The 20286-nt window shown below is 39.2% G+C and overlaps 2 protein-coding genes across 3 annotated transcripts in view; one reads left to right on the forward strand and one right to left on the reverse strand.

The window, feature by feature from the left end:
• Positions 1–372: 372 nt before the first annotated feature.
• On the reverse strand, positions 373–15200 carry LOC133622748 (uncharacterized). The gene is made up of 5 exons (XM_061985680.2): positions 14955–15200; positions 13124–13572; positions 10783–11792; positions 5458–5504; positions 373–5386 (listed from the first exon to the last, which is right to left on the reverse strand). Exons 1-3 carry the CDS (start codon positions 15121–15123, stop codon positions 11259–11261), a joined length of 1152 nt encoding a protein of 383 aa, XP_061841664.1. The 5' UTR covers positions 15124–15200; the 3' UTR covers positions 373–5386; positions 5458–5504; positions 10783–11258.
• Positions 15201–18490: 3290 nt separating this feature from the next.
• The window catches only part of phf13 (PHD finger protein 13), a 12800-nt gene continuing 11004 nt past the window's right edge, over positions 18491–20286 (forward strand). For both annotated transcript variants that reach the window (XM_061985399.2, XM_061985400.2), the window contains exon 1: positions 18491–18801. In XM_061985399.2, coding sequence (XP_061841383.2) covers positions 18757–18801 — 45 coding nt within the window. In that variant the 5' untranslated portion in view covers positions 18491–18756. The remainder of the gene's footprint in view (positions 18802–20286) is intronic.

The raw sequence follows: 20286 nt of genomic DNA on the forward strand, positions 1-20286 counted from the left end.
GAAGGCACTGCAGCCAGAGCGGTCTGGGTCACAGACATGGTTAGACACTGGCGAGCCAATCAGAGGCACACTAGGGAGGGCCAGACGTTGTCGCCACATCAACACCTGTAAAAGCTGAGTGACTGACTAAACTATCTAGTAGATACAACCATGGCACTACTACAACACATCTGAAACAGTTATCAATACTAGTTATTACTTACCCATCCATTTAATCCACTATATGACCCTCCCTAGTGTGCCTCTGATTGGCTCGCCAGTGTCTGACCATGTCTGTGACCCAGACCGCTCTGGGTGCAGTGCCCTCCGCTGGTTGTTCAGGGGAGTGTGTAACTCCACATTTATTTGTGCATCTGGTTTGTGGTAGGAATGTCTCATCGACACAAAAGCAAAAAAGCGATCCATATATGCAAATTCAATACAAATGCAAATACAAATCAAGCATATTTATATTCAAATCTTAAAAATATATTTACAAATACACATTTATACAAATTCTTGATTTATTTGTACGTCACATTTTTATATTTATACATTTTATTTGTATATATTTTCAAATCTCAAACATATATTTACAAACACGCGTTTATTTATACAAATGATTTATTTGTACATCACATTTGTATCTCTATATTTATTAATATATGCATATGTATTAATATCATATTGATATATACAAGTTGATGTGAGACAATTCTACTTCCATAGTACCTCAACTTAAAAGCTTAATTTGTTTTGCGAAGGAGCTCTTAACTCAAATCAACGACTTCCACTGAAATTAATTCATTAGCAGCTTTATTGGCCAGGTATGTTTAACACACAAGACATTTGACTTGGTAGTCTGTGCTCTCTTTGTTCAATGTAAACAATAAATACAAACATAAACAAGTGCTTAAGTTACTAAAATGTGCAAGGCTAATAAATAATAGTGCAACAGTGAACAAAGCAAAAAAGTTAATGACGTGAGCATGAGTTGATACGTTAAGTGACAGAATAGTTTCAGTGTTATTCCACATGGCTCATCAGATTGATAGCCTGATGGAAGAAAGTGTTCTTTATGATGGCTTGTTTTGGCGTACAGCAATTTTTAACCCCTGCCGGAGGAGAGGAGTTCCAACAGTGAACAGGGTGTGAGGGGACTGCAATGATGCTAACTTCCCATTTCCTGACCCTGGACCGGTCTAAGTCCTGGATGGAGGGGAGGGGGGCGGGGTAAGGTTGACACCGATGATCTTTTCTGCAGTCCTCATTGTCCGTTGCAGTCTGTGTCTGTCCAGCTTGACAGTGATGGAGGTTCACAAGTCAAACTGAACGATGGAGGTCTGGAACATAATCAACAGATCCTGGGGCAGGTTGAACTTCTTGAGCTGACGCAAGAAGTACAGCCTCTGCTGTGCATTCTTTCTGATTTTGTCTACTTCAGGTCCTGTGAGATTGTGGATCCCAGGAACCCAGAAGAAGTCCCAGTAGACGCTGTGGTGGGGGGTGCTGTCATCTCCACAGTTCACCTCCAGATGGTTCTGACCGCGCAAGAGTCAGCTGTTCCACCTCCCGTCTGTAGGAAGACTCGTCGCCGTCTAGGACGAGACGGATGACGGTAGTGTCGTCTGCAAACTTCAAGAGTTTCACAGAAGGATCCCCCGAGGTGCGGTCGTTGGTGTAGAGGGAGAAAAGCAGTGGGGAGAGAACACACCTCTGAGAGGCGCCAGTGCTAGATGTGATGCTCCCCAGCCTTACCTGATGCCTCCTCAGTCAGGAAGTTGGTGATCCACTGACAGGTGGGGTTTATGCTGCAGGGTAACCAAGATAGGTGTTCAATGCAGACAGAGCTGTGGTCCACAAACGGGATCCTAGCGTAGGTCCCTGGAGAGTCAAGGTGATGCAGGGTATGGTTGACTGCATCCTCCATCAACCGGTTTGCCCAAACTGCAGGGGATCCAGCCGGGGGTCTGTGATGTCTTTCAGGTGGTGCAGCACCAGTCTCTCAAAGGACTTCATGACCACGGACGTCAGGTCTATAGAGTCCTGTGATGGCAGGTTTCTTTTGGGACTGGGATAATCGTGGAGCCTTTGAAGCAAGAGGGCACTTGGTACAGCTCCAGTGATGAGTTGAAGATCTGCGTGAAGACGGGGGGGCCAGCTGGTCAGCACAGACGCTCAGGGAGGAGGGGAGGCACACCATCTGGTCCTGGAACCGTTCTGGTCTTTGGTTCCTGGAAGTGTTGGCTCATATCCTTATCATTGATCGTCAGTGCAGGTGGGGGTTCAGAAGGAGGGGATTTTAGGGGGTGATGGTTGTGGAAACCAGAGGTAGAAGGTGTTCAGGTCCCCAGCCTGTCCATTGTTACTGCAGGGTGGGGTTTGGGTGACCTCTCGCAGGCCTTTCCAAACTTCTGAGGGGTTTGTTGGATGAGAAACATTTGTTTAGCTTTTCAGTGTAGCTCATTTTAGCGACCCTGATGTCCTTCGCCAGTTGGTTCCTGGCCTGCTAGCACAGGAGCTCATCCCCACTCCTTGAGGTGTAAAGCAGGGATTGTTGTTGTATGTGCAGAAGGTCCTAGTCTGCACATACATGTTCTCACAGAAGCAGAGGCATGATGTCACAGTGACTTCTTCAAAGACACTGCAATCTGTATGATCCTTTGACTCGCTGCTTGGATTTCTTGGACCATTTCATCACGGTCCTCAATGCAGGCTTCTGCCTGTATGTCAGTGTTTTAACATGCTACATGCCTTTCAAGTAAGAAAAACTAACGTTTAAATCAGAAATATTGTATAAAAATATGATAGAATGTACTACTAACAACTACAGTAGTGATTTAATGTGATAATAAAGTGCAGCATTTACCTTTGAGAGTGGACTTCTACGGTATCTTTTTCCTGATGCTTTTCTGTCAAACACACCATCAGCAGTTTTTACATATTTTAATGGATAAGTGTCCGCCGTTTAGCTATTATTGTAACATCCTCGGATGGCGTTCTAGACTCATTCTGCTTCAGTTTGGCGCAGACTAGCAGTGATATGCTCAAATTGCTTGGCTCTGTTTTTGTTTACATGGTACTTCTACTTAAGAGTGCCCAGAATTAAGAGTGTTCAAGACAACACTGGCTAATTGTTATGCTTTAAGTTGCAGGCAAAAAAATTGGCCATGTGCGTCCTCGCCATTAGTTAGCGTAACAAATGTCACAGAGAACCCCGTAAAATCCGCCCAAAACATTAGCTTATAGCTAGAGATGGCCATAACCATGGAAAGGAAGAAAGTGAGTGTTAAGGACAGTGCTAAGAATTAATTGAATAAAATACGGAAATCATCCAAAACAATTTGGCAAGGCAATGTGAGCATCTCACTGCTACTCTGCACCATACTGAAGCAGAATGAGTCTAACACCAGCTAAGAATGTTTAAAAAATATCTTAACGGTGGACATTTATCCATGAAAGTATGAAAAAGGTGCTGATGAAACATAATACTGTAGCAGTCCACTCTTCAAGGAAAAAGCTGTGCACTATTATTACAATAGTTCATAAAACTACTGTAGTTATTTGTAGTACATTCTATTGAATTGTTTTTTTCTAAAAGGCATGTTACGTTTGACATTGTTATGTTTTGGGGTCCAAGCACCAATTCATTGACCTTGATTTGAGATGGACGTGTTTTAAGTTAGAGCACCGTCACCAAACAATTTAAGTTAAGGTACTACTGTGTACTACTATAGGCATATACTAAAGCATTCTTGTAGCTTGTACAATTGTTCCAAATGTTGTGTGGTCCGTCAATATGCAACTATAGGGAACTAATAGCACCAGGTCTTAGTCACATGTAGAAAATAAAGGAAAAGGTACTACGGATGCATCAATAAAAAACTAAACAAAGAATTTAACTTGTGTTATTTAGTTGAAACCAGAACCGTGTATGGAGTGTATGGCCAACTTGGTTTTAGACTTGGTCCCCAACATGGCGCTGTGTAAGGAGCTTTTGGCCAATCATTTAGTGGATGGTCTGGCCATACGCTCTCTATGATTGGTTAAAAGCCCCTCACATGACTACAAGGCACTATGTTTGGTCCCAACTTTGAAACAGAGTGGGCCATACTCTCTCAAAAGACAGCTCTGGTGGAAACTAAATCAATAGCGTCTCTGCAGGTCGCCACCGAGAACGGCACTCCATTTTAAACTCTGTTGCTTTAAGACAGGGGTGTCCAAACTACGGCCCGCGAGCCAAGTGCGGCCCGCCAGTGTTTTCGCTTGCGAGACGTCATGAGTTTGATAAGGAATCTGGTTCGCGGAGTGACTTCAAATTAATTTTACTTTTCTATTAATCTGCCGCCATCTTGTGGAGAACGTGGTTAAATCAGATCAATGACCATGACCATAATGTGTTTGGACACAGAGCTCTGAGAACAGCCAGCCTCTTCAGCAATAACCTTTTGTGTCTTTCCCTCCTTGTGCAATGTGTCGATGGTTGCCTTTTGGACAGCTGTCAAATCTGAAGTCTTCCCCATGTTTGTGTAGGCTTCAGAACTGGACTGAGAGACCATTTAAAGCCCTTTGCAGGTGTTTTGAGTTAATCAGCTGATCAGTTTGTGGCACCAGGTGTCTTCAAAATTTAACCCTTACACAATATTCTAATTTTGTGACACACGGAATTTTGGATTTTCATTTGTTGCCACTTCAAATCATCAAAATTAAATGAAATAAACATTTGAATGCATCAGTCTGTGTGCAATGAATAAATATAATGTACAAGTTACACCTTTTGAATGCAATTACTGAAATAAATCAAGTTTTTCAAAATATTCTAATTTACTGGCTTTTACCTGTATACTGTATATATATTTCCATCCATCCATCCATTTTCTACCGCTTATTCCCTTCGGGGTCGCGGGGGGCGCTGCAGCCTATCTCAGCTACAATCGGCCGGAAGGCGGCGTACACCCTGGACAAGTCGCCACCTCATCGCAGGGCCAACACAGATAGACAGACAACATTCATTACCTTACTAGCAGTCGGCTTTCGGCCCCTGGCCATATTTTTTTAGCCCAATGTGGCCCCTAATTCAACAAGTTTGGACACCCCTGCTTTAAGATATGACTATATCATGTCACACAATTGAGCTAAAGAAAAAAAATGTGATAATGAAAATACATGAGTTCCAAACGTCCTACTGCCCAGACGCCGTCCAAGTGATGTAAAAGGTGTGCCTTGTGACAAACTGATTCTGAGTTGGTAGGGAATAGTAGCTATAATATTTGTAAATTCAGGCGCCCTGTTTCGTTCTCTAAACTTGGATCTTACTACATCAGGAATTCAAGCAGGGCCCAACCACATGCGGAACTTCAAACAAAGTACTCCTCTTCAACAACTTTAAGACTTGTAGGTCTCCATTCTGAAAGAAAGCAGTCAACGTTGTCAGAAAGATATGAGGAGGAAGTACTATTACTGTGTTCTTCTTATTACCTTGCAAACACCAGGGTTGTCTCCTGCTCCCTGCAGTCTTCTGCCATCTGGATTTTGGAATGATGTTCATCCAAGACATGAAAGGAGCAAAAGTAAGACATTCATTTTTTTTATGACAATTCATGAAGGAGATGACCAAGCACCTGTGCAAAATCACATAACTTACAGTGTAATGGCGAGTACAAGCCTTGGAAAAACATGATGGAACCACCAGACTTGGAGGATAACTTTAGTCAGTGGTTTCATTTTGTAAAAAAAGAAGCAGCAGATAACAGACACAACACAAAACTATAGTCTTTTCAAATGGCAACTTTGCAGCTAAAAAAAAAAGGAAATCATAAATATAAATTGCGGTAGTCACTTGTGGTTTAATTTTTAGATCAAGCAGAGTTAGAAATATGGAATCACTCAATTCTGACAGAAAATGGAATCACCTTGTTAATAGTCACTTCCAAAGCTAACACCTGCTTCAGATGAAATCTGTTTATTAGTCTGCAGTTAAAAAGGAGTGTTCACACCTTGGAGAGCTGTTGCAGCCGGTGGATTGACATGAATCAAGGCTCCAACACCAGAGATGTCAATTAAAACAAAGGAGAGGATGATCAAACTTCTCCAAGAATCATTACACAGTGTTGCAAAAGATGTTGATTGTCTAAAACCTGGACAACATGGGAAGGCTGTAAAAGGCAGTGGTAAACCAAGGAAAACATCAGTGTCAAGACAGAAAACTTAAAGCAGTATGTCTTGAAAACAGAAAATGTACAGCAGAACAAATGAAGAAAGGAAACTGGAGTCACCGTCCTTGACCAAACTGTAGGAAAATGCCAAAAGGAAACAAGTTTTAAATACAGAATAGTCAAACAAAAGCCGCCATTAACGCCTAAAGGGGGAAAAAAAGGTTCCAATGGGCTAGGGAGAAGCAATGGTGGACTATGAATGACTGGATGAAAGTCATATTCAGTGATGAATCTGCATTGGGCAAGGTGATGATGCTAGAACCAATGAGATTTATGAAGACGACTGCCTGAAGAAAACCTGCAAATGCCCACAGTCATTGATGGTATGGGGCTGCATGTCAGGTCATGGCACTGGGGAGATCACATCCTCAATAAAATCACAAGTTTACTTGGACACCTTTTTCTACACTATCTATTGGAAATATGTTTGGAGAGGATGACATCACTTTTAAAGATGATCATGCATCTTGCCAAAGAGCAAACACTGTTAAAAAAAAAAAAAAAAAAAAGATTCATACGGTCATTGTCAAGGTCTACAAATAGTCCGGATCACAATCCAGTTGAAAATCTGTGTTGGGAATTGAAGAAAATGGTCCACGACAAGAGTCCAACCTGCAAAGCTGATGTGATCACAGAAAGCTGGAGCAAGATTGATAAAGACTTCTGTTTGTCACTCATTAAGTCTATACCTCAAAGACTGTAAGCTGTAGAGATGCGCGGATAGGCAATTATTTCATCCGCAACCGCATCACAAAAGTCGTCAACCATCCGCCATCACACGAACCAACATTTTATCAAAACCACACCCGCCCGCACCCGCCCGTTGTTATAGATCTAATATAGACGATGCAAGGCATTAGTGAGGTTATAAAGCTTTTGCCTGTTAAAGAAAGGAGACTGATCCAATGCAGCAGAGACATTCAATGCGTGCCACGCATTAATATATCTTGGCCACGCATTCGTGGCTAAGAGATATTAATGCGTGATAATATTATTTATCATTATTATAATATTATTGTCATTTCCATTAAGAAAGTGTTGACTATTGTTGCCAATGCCCTCAGATAGTGCGTTCCTCACACTTTGGGTGCGCTGTTGCAGCAAGCAGAACGAGGCTTTTAAGAAGTTAAAAAAATGTTTTAGAAAGACTAGACCTATATTTTCGTTAGGTAAAAAAAAAATTCTGAATTTATTTCAATGAATATTAAGTTGTTAACGGTATAATGCTCAAATAGGGACGAGGGCGGGGTGCACAGTGAAGCAGTGAACAATTTCGCGACAAAGATGAACCTTTATTGATTGATCTGCAGCCATGACAAAATATCAGACAATCTCCATTGTCAACGACAGGCAGGAAAATAAAGATAAACACGTAGCCTATGTTGTAGGCATAGGCATAGGCTCATACGTTTTTAAGTTGAAATAAAAAAATAAATAAAAAATGTGCCTCATAAGCCTTAGGCTGTCAATCACGCGCACAAACTTAAATTATACAATAACATATGTATGTCATCTCTATTTAAACAAAAATAAATTAAATAAATAATAATAATAAATTACCTGCAACTTATTGGCCAAGGCAAATAGCTGAAGGGGGAAAATCAAACTCATCAGACTGCACTTTATCATCAAACTTGAATTATAATGAAAATAGACGGTCGCGACAAACAAAGCAGGCTAAATAGCCTTACATTGTCGCCAATCGGAGATGCGTTTCACTTGAAAGCGAGGCCAAATAATTATTCACACATAGTAGTATATCTCGAATAGAAGAAAAAAAAACAATAAACAACGCAATTGCCTTAATTCCTTTGCATTGTAGTGCGCCCAAACAACACGTAACCATCAAAATTATTTAGCTGACCGAACTCAATATAGGTTAGACATGGGCTTATTTGGTATAGCCTATAGGTAACGTAGACTAATTCGTTTAACATATCCAACCGTATGTCTACTTACTTTTTTTTTTGTTAGCACTATGCAGGAATAAAATGGCATCTACAGTGCCAGGATTCATGCGAGAGCGCCTGGCCTCTAAAATGCGCCCTGCTGCGCTGAAGGAGCGCTCACTTGCGCCACTGTTGGTGGGACGCGGTGCCTGATGAACAACTGACTGTTTCAAAGAGTGCTGCTCGTTTTTCGTATGTGGGTAACAACATTTAACTATGTATATATATTTCCGAATTGGTTCAACCGCCCGCATCTATTTAAAATCTATTTTTACCCGCCCGACCCGCGGTTTATCCGCGGACTCCGCGGTTGTGTCCGCAAACCGCGCATCTCTAGAAAGCTGCTATAAAAGCCAGAGGTGGTGCAACAAAGTACTAGTGTTTTTTTGTTTTTGTTTTTCATGATTCCATCATTTTTCCTCTGTATGGAATGATTCCATATTTTTTTACTCCACTAAATCTAAAAAGTAGACGGTTACTGTCTACCACAATTTATTTCCTTAATTTCTCCCAGTGTTTTTGAAAAGCAGAACGTTTCAAATTAAAATGACTATAGTTATCTGCTTTTTTTCTACAAAATTTGACAACTGAATGAACATCCTCCAAGACAAGTGATTCCATCATTTCTGCCCGGGTTTGTCTATATTTCTATATGCTAATGTGCAGATGACACTACATGCATTTATTGGAAGTAGGGGTGTATTTGAGAGGAGGTCTTTGTTAAGTAATACTTGCACTCTTTGAAAATATACTTCCTATAAATACTGCTGTGCAATTACACCTAACTGTTCCTTGCATGTTTCGAATCAGACGAGCATTACGAGATGGTGGGACAAGATATGGCCGTGCAACGTAGCAAGCAAGCCCTTTTCAGCCTAGTGGGCTTTGAGATGGGAGCTGTAGTACGATGTGTATATTCTTTCACAGGCTTTGTTTGTTTGAGTTTGGTAAAATGCTTGATTTTGCGGAAGCTTTTTCACTAGTTGCAGCAAAACACTTTTTTAAAAACATTGCATCAGCTTATGAGTTTAAGAATTAGGGATTTTTGGAACCTCAACCAGGTGTAATATACAAACCCCGTTTCCATATGAGTTGGGAAATTGTGTTAGATGTAAATATAAACGGACTACAATGATTTGCGAATCATTTTCAACCCATATTCAATTGAATGCACTACAAAGACAAGATATTTGATGTTCAAACTCATAAACTTTATTTTTTTTTGCAAATAATAATTAACTTGCAATTTCATGGCTGCAACATGTGCCAAAGTAGTTGGGAAAGGGCATGTTCACCACTGTGTTACATGGCCTTTCCTTTTAACAACACTCTGTAAACGTTTGGGAACTGAGACACATTTTTTAAGCTTCTCAGGTGGAATTCTTTCCCATTCTTGCTTGATGTAGAGCTTAAGTTGTTCAACAGTCCGGGGGTCTTCGTTGTGGTATTTTAGGCTTCATAATGCGCCACACATTTTCAATGGGAGACAGGTCTGGACTACAAGCAGGCCAGTCTAGTGCCCGCACTCTTATACTATGAAGCCACGTTGATGTAACACGTGGCTTGGCATTGTCTTGCTGAAATAAGCAGGGGCGTCCATGGTAACGTTGCTTGGATGGCAACATATGTTGCTCCAAAACCTTATGTACCTTTCAGCATTAATGGTGCCTTCACAGATGTGTAAGTTACCAATGTCTTGGGCACTAATACACCCCCATACCATCACAGATGCTGGCTTTTCAACTTTGCGCTTAGAACAATCCGGATGGTTCTTTCCTCTTTGGTCCGGAGGACACGACGTCCACAGTTTCCAAAAACAATTTGAAATGTGGACTCGTCAGACTTTGTATCAGTCCATCTTAGATGAGCTCAGGCTCAGCGAAACCGAAGGCATTTCTGGGTGTTGTTGATAAACGGTTTTCGCCTTGCATAGGAGAGTTTTAACTTGCACTTACAGATGTAGCGACCAACTCTAGTTATTGACAGTGGGTTTCTGAAGTGTTCCTGAGCCCATGTGGTGATATCCTTTACACACTGATGTCGCTTGTTGATACAGTACAGCCTGAGGGATCGAAGGTCACGGGCTTAGCTGCTTACGTGCAGTGATTTCTCCAGATTCTCTGAACCCTTTGATGATATTACGGACCGTAGATGGAGAAATCCCTAAATTCCTTGCAATAGCTGGTTGAGAAAGGTTTTTCTTAAACTGTTCAAGAATTTGTTCACGCATTCATTGACAAAGTGGTGACCCTCACCCCATCCTTGTTTGTGAATGACTGAGCATTTCATGGAATCTACTTTTATACCCAATCATGGCACCCACCTGTTCCCAATTTGCCTGCACACCTGTGGGATGTTCCAAATAAGTGTTGATGAGCATTCCTCAACTTTATCAGTATTTATTGCCACCTTTCCCAACTTCTTTGTCACGTGTTGCTGGCATCAAATTCTAAAGTTAATGATTATTTGCAAAATATGTTGTCTTTGTAGCATATTCAACTGAAAATGGGTTGAAAATGATTTGCAAATCGTTGTATTCCGTTTATATTTACATCCAACACAATTTCCCAACTCATATGGAAACGGGTTTGTAGGTAACAAGTCATGGTCAAATGTAAAAACAAGAAAACATACTCAACCTTAACTTGGATGAGGGGTCAGACGGCATCTTGGGAGGTGAGATTGCACAAATGGACTGCAGACTTTTGCAATAGGACTCTTGTTGCTCACATACTCCTCCTTCTCACACAGTTCCTTAGCAGATTCTCTTTGCCCGTGAAGACTGCAGTTTGCCAGCCCTCAGAAGCACTCTTTATCTATGTCCAGGTCCATGAACGATGGTTTCAAAGCCTTCAAAATCTCTGGACAGTACAAAGGCTCAGTTTCACATTACACTGCCCTCTTTGTAACCTTTTGAAAGGTTTATCTTTGATTGTATTGCATGAGTCAACAGGTCCATCACACGTCTCAAAACTGTCAGGTATTCCAAAACGTATAGTTTTTATTTAAAAAAAACTAGTACACGTGCAGTACTTTTATATTCAGTCCCCAAAGTTGGTCTTCTCTGTCTTGTGCTGCAGGTGTTCTTATCTTCCAGTTTCGTCACAAGCACTTGTTAAGAGAGAAAGCCATGGTTGTCAACCAAGTCTTCAAATTCATCTTCAAATCTGTGGTTGCTTTCCTTTTCAGCCCTGGCAGCCTCTCCTGGCCTTAGCACGCCATGGATTCCACTTCTTTTTTTAAATTTGCAAAACCAGCCCTTACTAGCCTTGAACTCGTCAGCACTGCCCCCTGGGTTGTCTCGAGTCAGAGCATTATGCAGCTCCCTGGCCTTGTCACAAATTAGGGTCTCTGACACTGTGTCGCCCCTCAACTGTTTATGGGTGATCCACTCCAGCAGAACTTTTTCCACTTCTTCCACTTTATCACTTCTTCTGCTGCTAAGTGTTTTTACTCCTTTTGCCACATCAGCAGCTTTGATGGCTTCTTTTCTCTTCAGTATGGTCGATATCGTTGACTTAGCCATATTGTACTGAACAGCCAGGTCAGAGACACGCGTACCCCTCTCCCACTTGGCGATAAGTTCCTTTTTCAGTGCTATGGTCGTCATCACGTTTTTCCTCTTTGGCTTGTCCTCCCTGGTACACCTCTGTGGTGACATGTGGGATAAGTAAAACACACAGAGTTAGTATTTAAGGTTCTTGGTGAGAGTGGGAGCAGAGCCCACTTTCCTCCAGAAGGTCTTATCTTTGTCCATGTGATGTCGGATGAAACAAAAATTGAGCTGTTTGGGCACAATAACCAGCAATATGTTTGGAGGAGAAAAGGTGAGGCCTTTAATCCCAGGAACACCAACCTACCGTCAAGCATGGTGGTGGTAGTATTATGCTCTGGGCCTGTTTTGCTGCCAATGGAACTGGTGCTTTAAATGGGACAATGAAAAAGGAGAATTACCTCCAAATTCTTCAGGACAAGCTAAAATCATCAGCCCAAAGGTTGGGTCTTGGGCGCAGTTAGGTGTTCCAACAGGACAATGACCCCAAACACACGTCAAAAGTGGTAAAGGAATGACTCAATCGGGCTAGAATGAAGGTTTTAGAATGGCCTTCCCAAAGTCCTGACTTAAACGTGTGGACAATGCTGAAGAAACAAGTCTATGTCAGAAAACCAACAAATTTAGCTGAACTGCACCAATTTTGTCAAGAGGAGTGGTCAAAAATTCAAGCAGAAGCTTGTGGATGACTACCAAAAGCGCCTTATTGCAGTGAAACTTGCCAAGGGACATGTAAGCAAATATTAACATTGCTGTATGTATACTTTTGACCCAGCAGATTTGCTCACATTTTCAGTAGACCCATAATAAATTCATAAAAGAAGCAAACTTCATGAATGTTTTTTGTGACTAACAAGTATGTGCTCCAATCACTCTATCACAAAAAACAAGAGTTGTAGAAATTATTGGAAACTCAAGACAGCCATGACATTATGTTCTTTACTAGTGTATGTACACTTTTGATCACGACTGTAACTTGTTGATTGCTGTAGCTTGTTTACTTCAGATGTGTTCAACTTATTTGGTTATACTAGTGGTGTTTCCACAGGGTTCCTGTTTAGGTCCTCTCTTATTCATCATTTGGGCTATTTAAGTTCAGTTCCAAAAACTTGCAAGTCATTTTTGCAGCAGATTCTTAAAAGCACTAGTTTGCTGTCGTAGAGATGATCTTTGACTAACTTTTTTGCAGAAGGTCCCTAAAAACAAATAGACCAAAATCAAACGCCTACTGTAGATGACACTGGTTCCGCCAAATATACAAAGCAAAATGAATAATGAAGGGGGAAGTCTGGCCCCACAGTCCTTAGCTTTCTGGAAATGTGGCTCCCAAAACAATGGAGTTGAATATCCCTGCATGTGATCGGTAGGATGAAACATCCCTAAATGTAATTATACAAATGTAAACAAAGAACGAAAAACAAATGTACCTTTTTGTACGAGTTTTTTGGAGGTTGCAGAGGTCCTTGGTCTTCTTTGGGTGTGTTGAAGTTTCCAAACGCCATATCCCGCAGCGAGGTAGTGACTTCATCTTTGGCCTCGCTTTGTAGGTACTCTTCCGTGATGCAGTTGTCTTCGCTTTCTACTTCTGCTGCTAAGTTCCCATCATATTCCATTTGCTGCTCATCAGACATGTAGGCCAGTGACTGGAAAACCTTTGCAGGTGACACAGGTATTTCCGTCAGCTCCTCTTTAAGTATATTTGCCAGTGGCTTGGATTCTTCTGTTGGCTCATCTTCAGGTATGTTGGCAAATGTCTCAAATGTATTATGTCCCATTTGAGGGGTTTTAGTCAAAGGCTCTGGTATCTTCGTAGGAGAGTCCATCTTAGGAGGTTGCTCTTTGACAGCTGTAGCTGATATAGAGACTCTATTGTTATCTATTGAGGGAAAGAAGAGAAAAATATATTTGACATTGGGTATAACAAGAACAGTGTTTTTCAACCACTGTGCCGCGGCACACTAGTGTACCGTGAGATACAGTCCGGTGTGCCGTGGGAGATTATCTAATTCACCTAATTGGGTTACAAATATTTTTTCAAACCAGTAATTAGAATCCGCAAATGTGCCGTTGAGTGTCTGCGCTGTCTAGAGATCGGCGGAGTAACCGTGTAATATTCTTCCATATCAGTAGGTGGCAGCAGGTAGCTAATTGCTTTGTAGTTGCCAACATAGAATATAATAGAATAGAATAGATTAGAATAGAATAGAATACAATAGAAAGAAAGTCCTTTATTGATCCCTGGGGGAAATTCAGCACCACAGTTCGCTCACAAAAGACAATAAACACTTACATGTGAATAATATAAATACAGTCTCTTATACAGCATTATTCACATGTGAATAATATAAATACAGTCTATTATACAGCATTATTCACAAGTGAATAACATAAATACAGTCTATTATACAGCTTTATTCACTTGTCAATAATATAAATACAGTCTATTATACAGCATTATTCACATGTGAATAACATAAATACAGTCTATTACAGCCTCAATCTCGTTACCTTGCGTAATGACAATAAAGCTGATTCTGATTCTGATTCTTCTATTATACAGTATTATTCACATGGTTCAACATGGTTTGTGGTGATCACAATATGCAGACGACAGCGGAAGGCAGCGTGAAGGTAAAAAGGTATCTAATGCTTACACCAAAAATAAACAAAAGGCAAGTGCCGCTAAGAAAAGGCATTGAAGCTTAGGGATGGCCATGCAAAAGGATGCTAAAACTGAACCGGCTGCAAAGTAAACAAAAACAGAATGCTGGACGACAGCAAAGACTTACAGCATGTGGATCAGCAGACGGCGTCCACAAAGTACAACCGTACATGACATGACAATCAACATCAAAATAGGAGTGCAAGACAAGAAGTAAAACACTACACACAGGAAAACAGCAACAAAGTCCAAATAAGTCAGGGTGTGATGTGACAGGTGGTGATAGTACACCTACTTTGAGACAAGAGCATGCTTGGTTATGGTTTGAATTCATATCCTAAAATTGCGAGAACGACTTTTTACAGTCAATATCGGCTGCTGAGTTTAATTTTTTTTAATGTTTTCTGCCGGTGGTGTGCCTAGAGATTTTTTCAATGAAAAAAATGAGCCTTGGCTCAGAAAACGTTGAAAAACAGTGCGTTAACTAACATGTGACTGAGCACACTGTTCCCATTTCTTTCTGTTTACATAAGTAATGATTGATAAAAGATGAATATTTCACGTAAGTGGTGTAAACATTGAGTAAAGTTACAAACCAATATTGGATGAGTTCCTCATGTTGTGTAGTAAGAAGCGCAGACGCTGGTTCTCCTCCTGATATCCTTTCACAATATGCTCCACTTCTTTATAAATCTCCATGGAGGCGTAGGTAAACCGCTCCGTTAAACGGGACTGAAATTTGTGCAGCACGCCGATGGTCGACATTTTTGGAACTAATTACCACTTAAACTACGACTATGTTCTTTTTTACATTCACTGACCACATCGACGAAAACACCAAACGGAGGTCAAACCGGAACAGGAAGTAGCTGCGTTTCCGGTTGGATTTTTTTTCTAATTGATCACACAAACAATCCTTATTGAAAATATACAGACAAATTATGGCAAATCCAATATATTACATTATCACAACCATGAATATTGTTGAGTAATCAACATATTTGTACAAATAAACAATGTTAAATAAAATAAAGCAAGAGACAATACAAATAGATAAATACACTTTAAAAAAAATAAAAAATATATATATACACAATATATACTATATATATTACGTACATATAATTAAATAAAGAGACGATTCAAATGGATGAATACATTTAAAAAAAAATTAAATTAAAAAAATAATAATAATAAAAAATAAATATATATATATATATATATATATATATATATATATATATATATATATATATATATATATATATATATATATATATATATATATATATATACCTGGGGATAGGTTGATTGGCAACACTAAATTGGCCCTAGTGTGTGAATGTGAGTGTGAATGTTGTCTGTCTATCTGTGTTGACCCTGCGATGAGGTGGCGACCTGTCCAGGGTGTACCCCGCCTTCCGCCCGATTGTAGCTGAGATAGGCTCCAAGGGAATAAGCGGTAGAAAATGGATATATATATATATATATATATATATATATATATATATATATATATATATATATATATATATATATATATATATATACATTATATGTATATTATTTTAATTGGAAAATTTAACACAAAAACAGTACATATTCAAAATTACGGCACTTCCAATATATTATAACATGACAAACATTAACGAGGTTGCGCAATCAACATCTGTATACAAACAAAATGTTTAATACAATAAAAGAAGGGATGCATTAATAAATAAAATAAAACATATAGATATATACAGGTATTAATATATATGTATACATATACGTATACATATATATCCATCCATCCATCCATCCATTATCTACCGCTTATTCCCTTTGGGGTCCCGGGGGGCGCTGGAGCCTATCTCAATTCAGTTCACCGGTGTGAGTGGCACCGGGGGCAAAGGGTGAAGTGTCCCGCCCAAGGACACAACGGCAGCGATTTTTTTTTTGGATGGTAAGAGGCGGGGAGCGAACCTGCAACCCTCAGGTTTCTGGCACGGTTGCTCTACCCACTACGCCATGCCGCCCCATATATATAAACATACATATATACTGTACATATGCACACACACACACACACACACACACACACACACACACACACACATATATATATATATATATATATATATATACAGTATATAAACATACATATATACTGTACATATATACTGTACATATACATACACACATATATATATATATATATATATATGTATATATATATATATATATATATATACTGTACATATACACACACACACACACACACACACATATATATATATATATATATATATACATATATTTATATATATATATATATATATATATATATAATTTATATATATATATATATATATATATATATATATATATATATATATATATATATATATATATATATATATAATATAATTCATATATATGTATACATATACGTATACATATATATCCATCCATCCATCCATTATCTACCGCTTATTCCCTTTGGGGTCGCGGGGGGCGCTGGAGCCTATCTCAGCTACAATCGGGCGGAAGGTGTGTATATATATATATATACACATATATAAATATATATAAACATACATATATACTGTACATATACATACACACACACACATATGTATATATATATATATATAATATAATTTATATAAATGAGTTGTACTTGTATAGCGCTTTTCTACCTTCAAGGTACTCAAAGCGCTTTGACACTACTTCCACATTCACACACTGATGGAGGGAGCTGCCATGCAAGGCGCTAACCAGCACCCATCAGGAGCAAGGGTGAAGTGTCTTGCTCAGGACACAACGAGGTTGGTACTAGGTGGGGATTGAACCAGGGACCCTCGGGTTGCGCATATATATATATATATATATATATATATATATATATATATATATATATATATATATATATATATATATATATAATATATATAATTTATATAAATATATACATATATATAATTTATATAAATTATATATATATAATTATTTACAAACCCCGTTTCCATATGAGTTGGGAAATTGTGTTAGATGTAAATATAAACAGAATACAATGATTTGCAAATCCTTTTCAACCCATATTCAATTGAATGCACTACAAAGACAAGATATTTGATGTTCAAACTCGTAAACTTTATTTTTTTTTTGCAAATAATAACTAACTTAGAATTTCATGGCTGCAACACGTGCCAAAGTAGTTGGGAAAGGGCATGTTCACCACTGTGTTACATCACCTTTTCTTTTAACAACACTCAATAAAAGATTGGGAACTGAGGAAACTAATTGTTGAAGCTTTGAAAGTGGAATTCTTTCCCATTCTTGTTTTATGTAGAGCTTCAGTCGTTCAACAGTCTGGGGTCTCCGCTGTCGTATTTTACGCTTCATAATACGCCACACATTTACGATGGGAGACAGGTCTGGACTGCAGGCAGGCCAGGAAAGTACCCGCACTCTTTTTTTTACGAAGCCACGCTGTTGTAACACGTGCATCTTCCAACATTTTATAGAATAACTTGAAATAATTAAACCAATGTGAGAATTTTATTGAAAAGAGAAGCAAAAAGGCACAATGATCGCTGGAATCTTGATACCAATAACAACACAACGTTTTTATAATGATAATGAATTTTATTATAATACGACAATACTTTTTTTTAAAAATGTAAAACATTAAAATAGAATAGTAAAACAACTATTAAAGACCTATAAATACAAATTAAATTCAGTGAGCCTTGTCCATGTACCCTGCCTTCCGCTCGATTGCAGCTGGGATAGGCCCCCAGCATCCCGCGCAGCCCCGAGAGGGACAAGCGGTAGAACATGGATGGATGGCATTTATTGATTATTCATTACCATTATTCATTATCATTACCATTTATTATTATTATTCATTACCATGAATTGATTAACGTGGACCCCGACTTAAAGAAGTTGAAAAACGTATTTGGGTGTTACCATTTAGTGGTCAATTGTACGGAATATGTACTGTACTGTACAATCTACTAATAAAAGTTTCAATCAACCAATCATTCAGTAAGCAACACACTCGACTCTGCTCTAATTACGTTGAAAACACACCACAGGGGGCGCCCGCGAGTGACGTTGTTTAGCATGCACTGCACACAGTGTGGTGACGAAGAAGAAGACTTGTAGGCAGGCTGCTGGTGACAGGCGAGTAACCAGTAACCCGTAACCAGTAACCAGTTACCAGTTAACCAGTAACAACTAACCAGACGTTACATACTAGCTTCATGGCGACTCTTTTCATTGTGCCAAATATTTGGGACGTGTAACCGCTCCGTTATTTGGTGTCAGTCAGGCCAAGTGGTGACACTTGGAGTTAGTTAGTCGGTAACGTTGACCTGAAAGACCTCAGTCAGGATAGTATTAAAGATGGGTGACATCAAGCCGTCGACGTCTCATGCTTTCCAGTCGGAGGTGAGTCAAAAGTCTACTTAACAACTGTTGGATGTCCACTGTGTTTCATGCTAACGATGCTAGTAATCTTGCACGAGCTTGTGTGCACATAGGCTAGCTCCAAGTTGACATGACGTTACATCAATGTTGACATAACGTTACAGCAATGTAACAACACTCGCACGAACCATCGTTCTACTTTCAAAGGCTCATGTTGCTTGTTGTTGTGCGTGTGTTGTTACTCCTCGTGTGCTAACATAACGTTTCAGCTAGAGCACTAACGTGCTAACTAACATGCTAACCAACCAACCAACCAATCTGATAGTTTGATCAAATGAGAGTAAGTCTGATAGTTTGATCAAATAAGCCAGTCTGATCAAATGAGAGTCAGTTTGATCAAATGAGAGTCAGTCTGATAGTTTGATCAAATGAGTCAATCTGATCAAATGAGAGTCAGTCTGATAGTTTGATCAAATGAGAGTCAATCTGATCAAATGAGAGTCAGTCTGATAGTTTGATCAAATGAGAGTCAATCTGATCAAATGAGAGTCAGTCTGATAGTTTGATCAAATGAGAGTCAGTCTGATCAAATGAGAGTCAGTCTGATCAAATGAGAGTCAGTCTAAAAGTTTGATCAAATGAGAGTCAGTCTGATAGTTTGATCAAATGAGAGTCAGTCTGATAGTTTGATCAAATGAGAGTCAGTCTGATAGTTTGATCAAATGAGAGTCAGTCTGATAGTTTGATCAAATGAGAGTCAGTCTGGTAGTTTGATCAAATGAGAGTCAGTCTGATAGTTTGATCAAATGAGAGTCAGTCTGATAGTTTGATCAAATGAGAGTCAGTCTGATCAAATGAGGGTCAGTCTGATAGTTTGATCGAATGAGAGTCAGTCTGATCAAATGAAAGTCAGTCTGATAGTTTGATCAAATGAGAGTCAGTCTGATCAAATGAGAGTCAGTCTGATAGTTTGATCAAATGAGAGTCAGTCTGATCAAATGAGGGTCAGTCTGATGGTTTGATCAAATGAGAGTCAGTCTGATAGTTTGATCAAATGAGAGTCACTCTGTTGGTTGGATCAAATGAGAGTCATTCTGATAGTTTGATCAAATGAGAGTCAGTCTGATAGTTTGATCAAATGAGAGTCAGTCTGATCAAATGAGAGTCAGTCTGATAGTTTGATCAAATGAGAGTCAGTCTGATAGTTTGATCAAATGAGAGTCAGTCTGATAGTTTGATCAAATGAGAGTCACTCTGTTGGTTGGATCAAATGAGAGTCATTCTGATAGTTTGATCAAATGAGAGTCAGTCTGATAGTTTGATCAATTGAGAGTCCGTCTGATCAAATGAGTCAGTCTGATAGTTTGATCAATTGAGAGTCAATTTGATAGTTTGATCAAATGAGAGTCAGTCTGATAGTTTGATCAATTGAGAGTCAGTCTGATCAAATGAGTCAGTCTGATAGTTTGATCAATTGAGAGTCAATCTGATAGTTTGATCAAATGA

The sequence above is a fragment of the Nerophis lumbriciformis genome, linkage group LG23 (assembly GCF_033978685.3).
Source record: "Nerophis lumbriciformis linkage group LG23, RoL_Nlum_v2.1, whole genome shotgun sequence".
NCBI classification, from domain to species: domain Eukaryota; kingdom Metazoa; phylum Chordata; class Actinopteri; order Syngnathiformes; family Syngnathidae; genus Nerophis; species Nerophis lumbriciformis.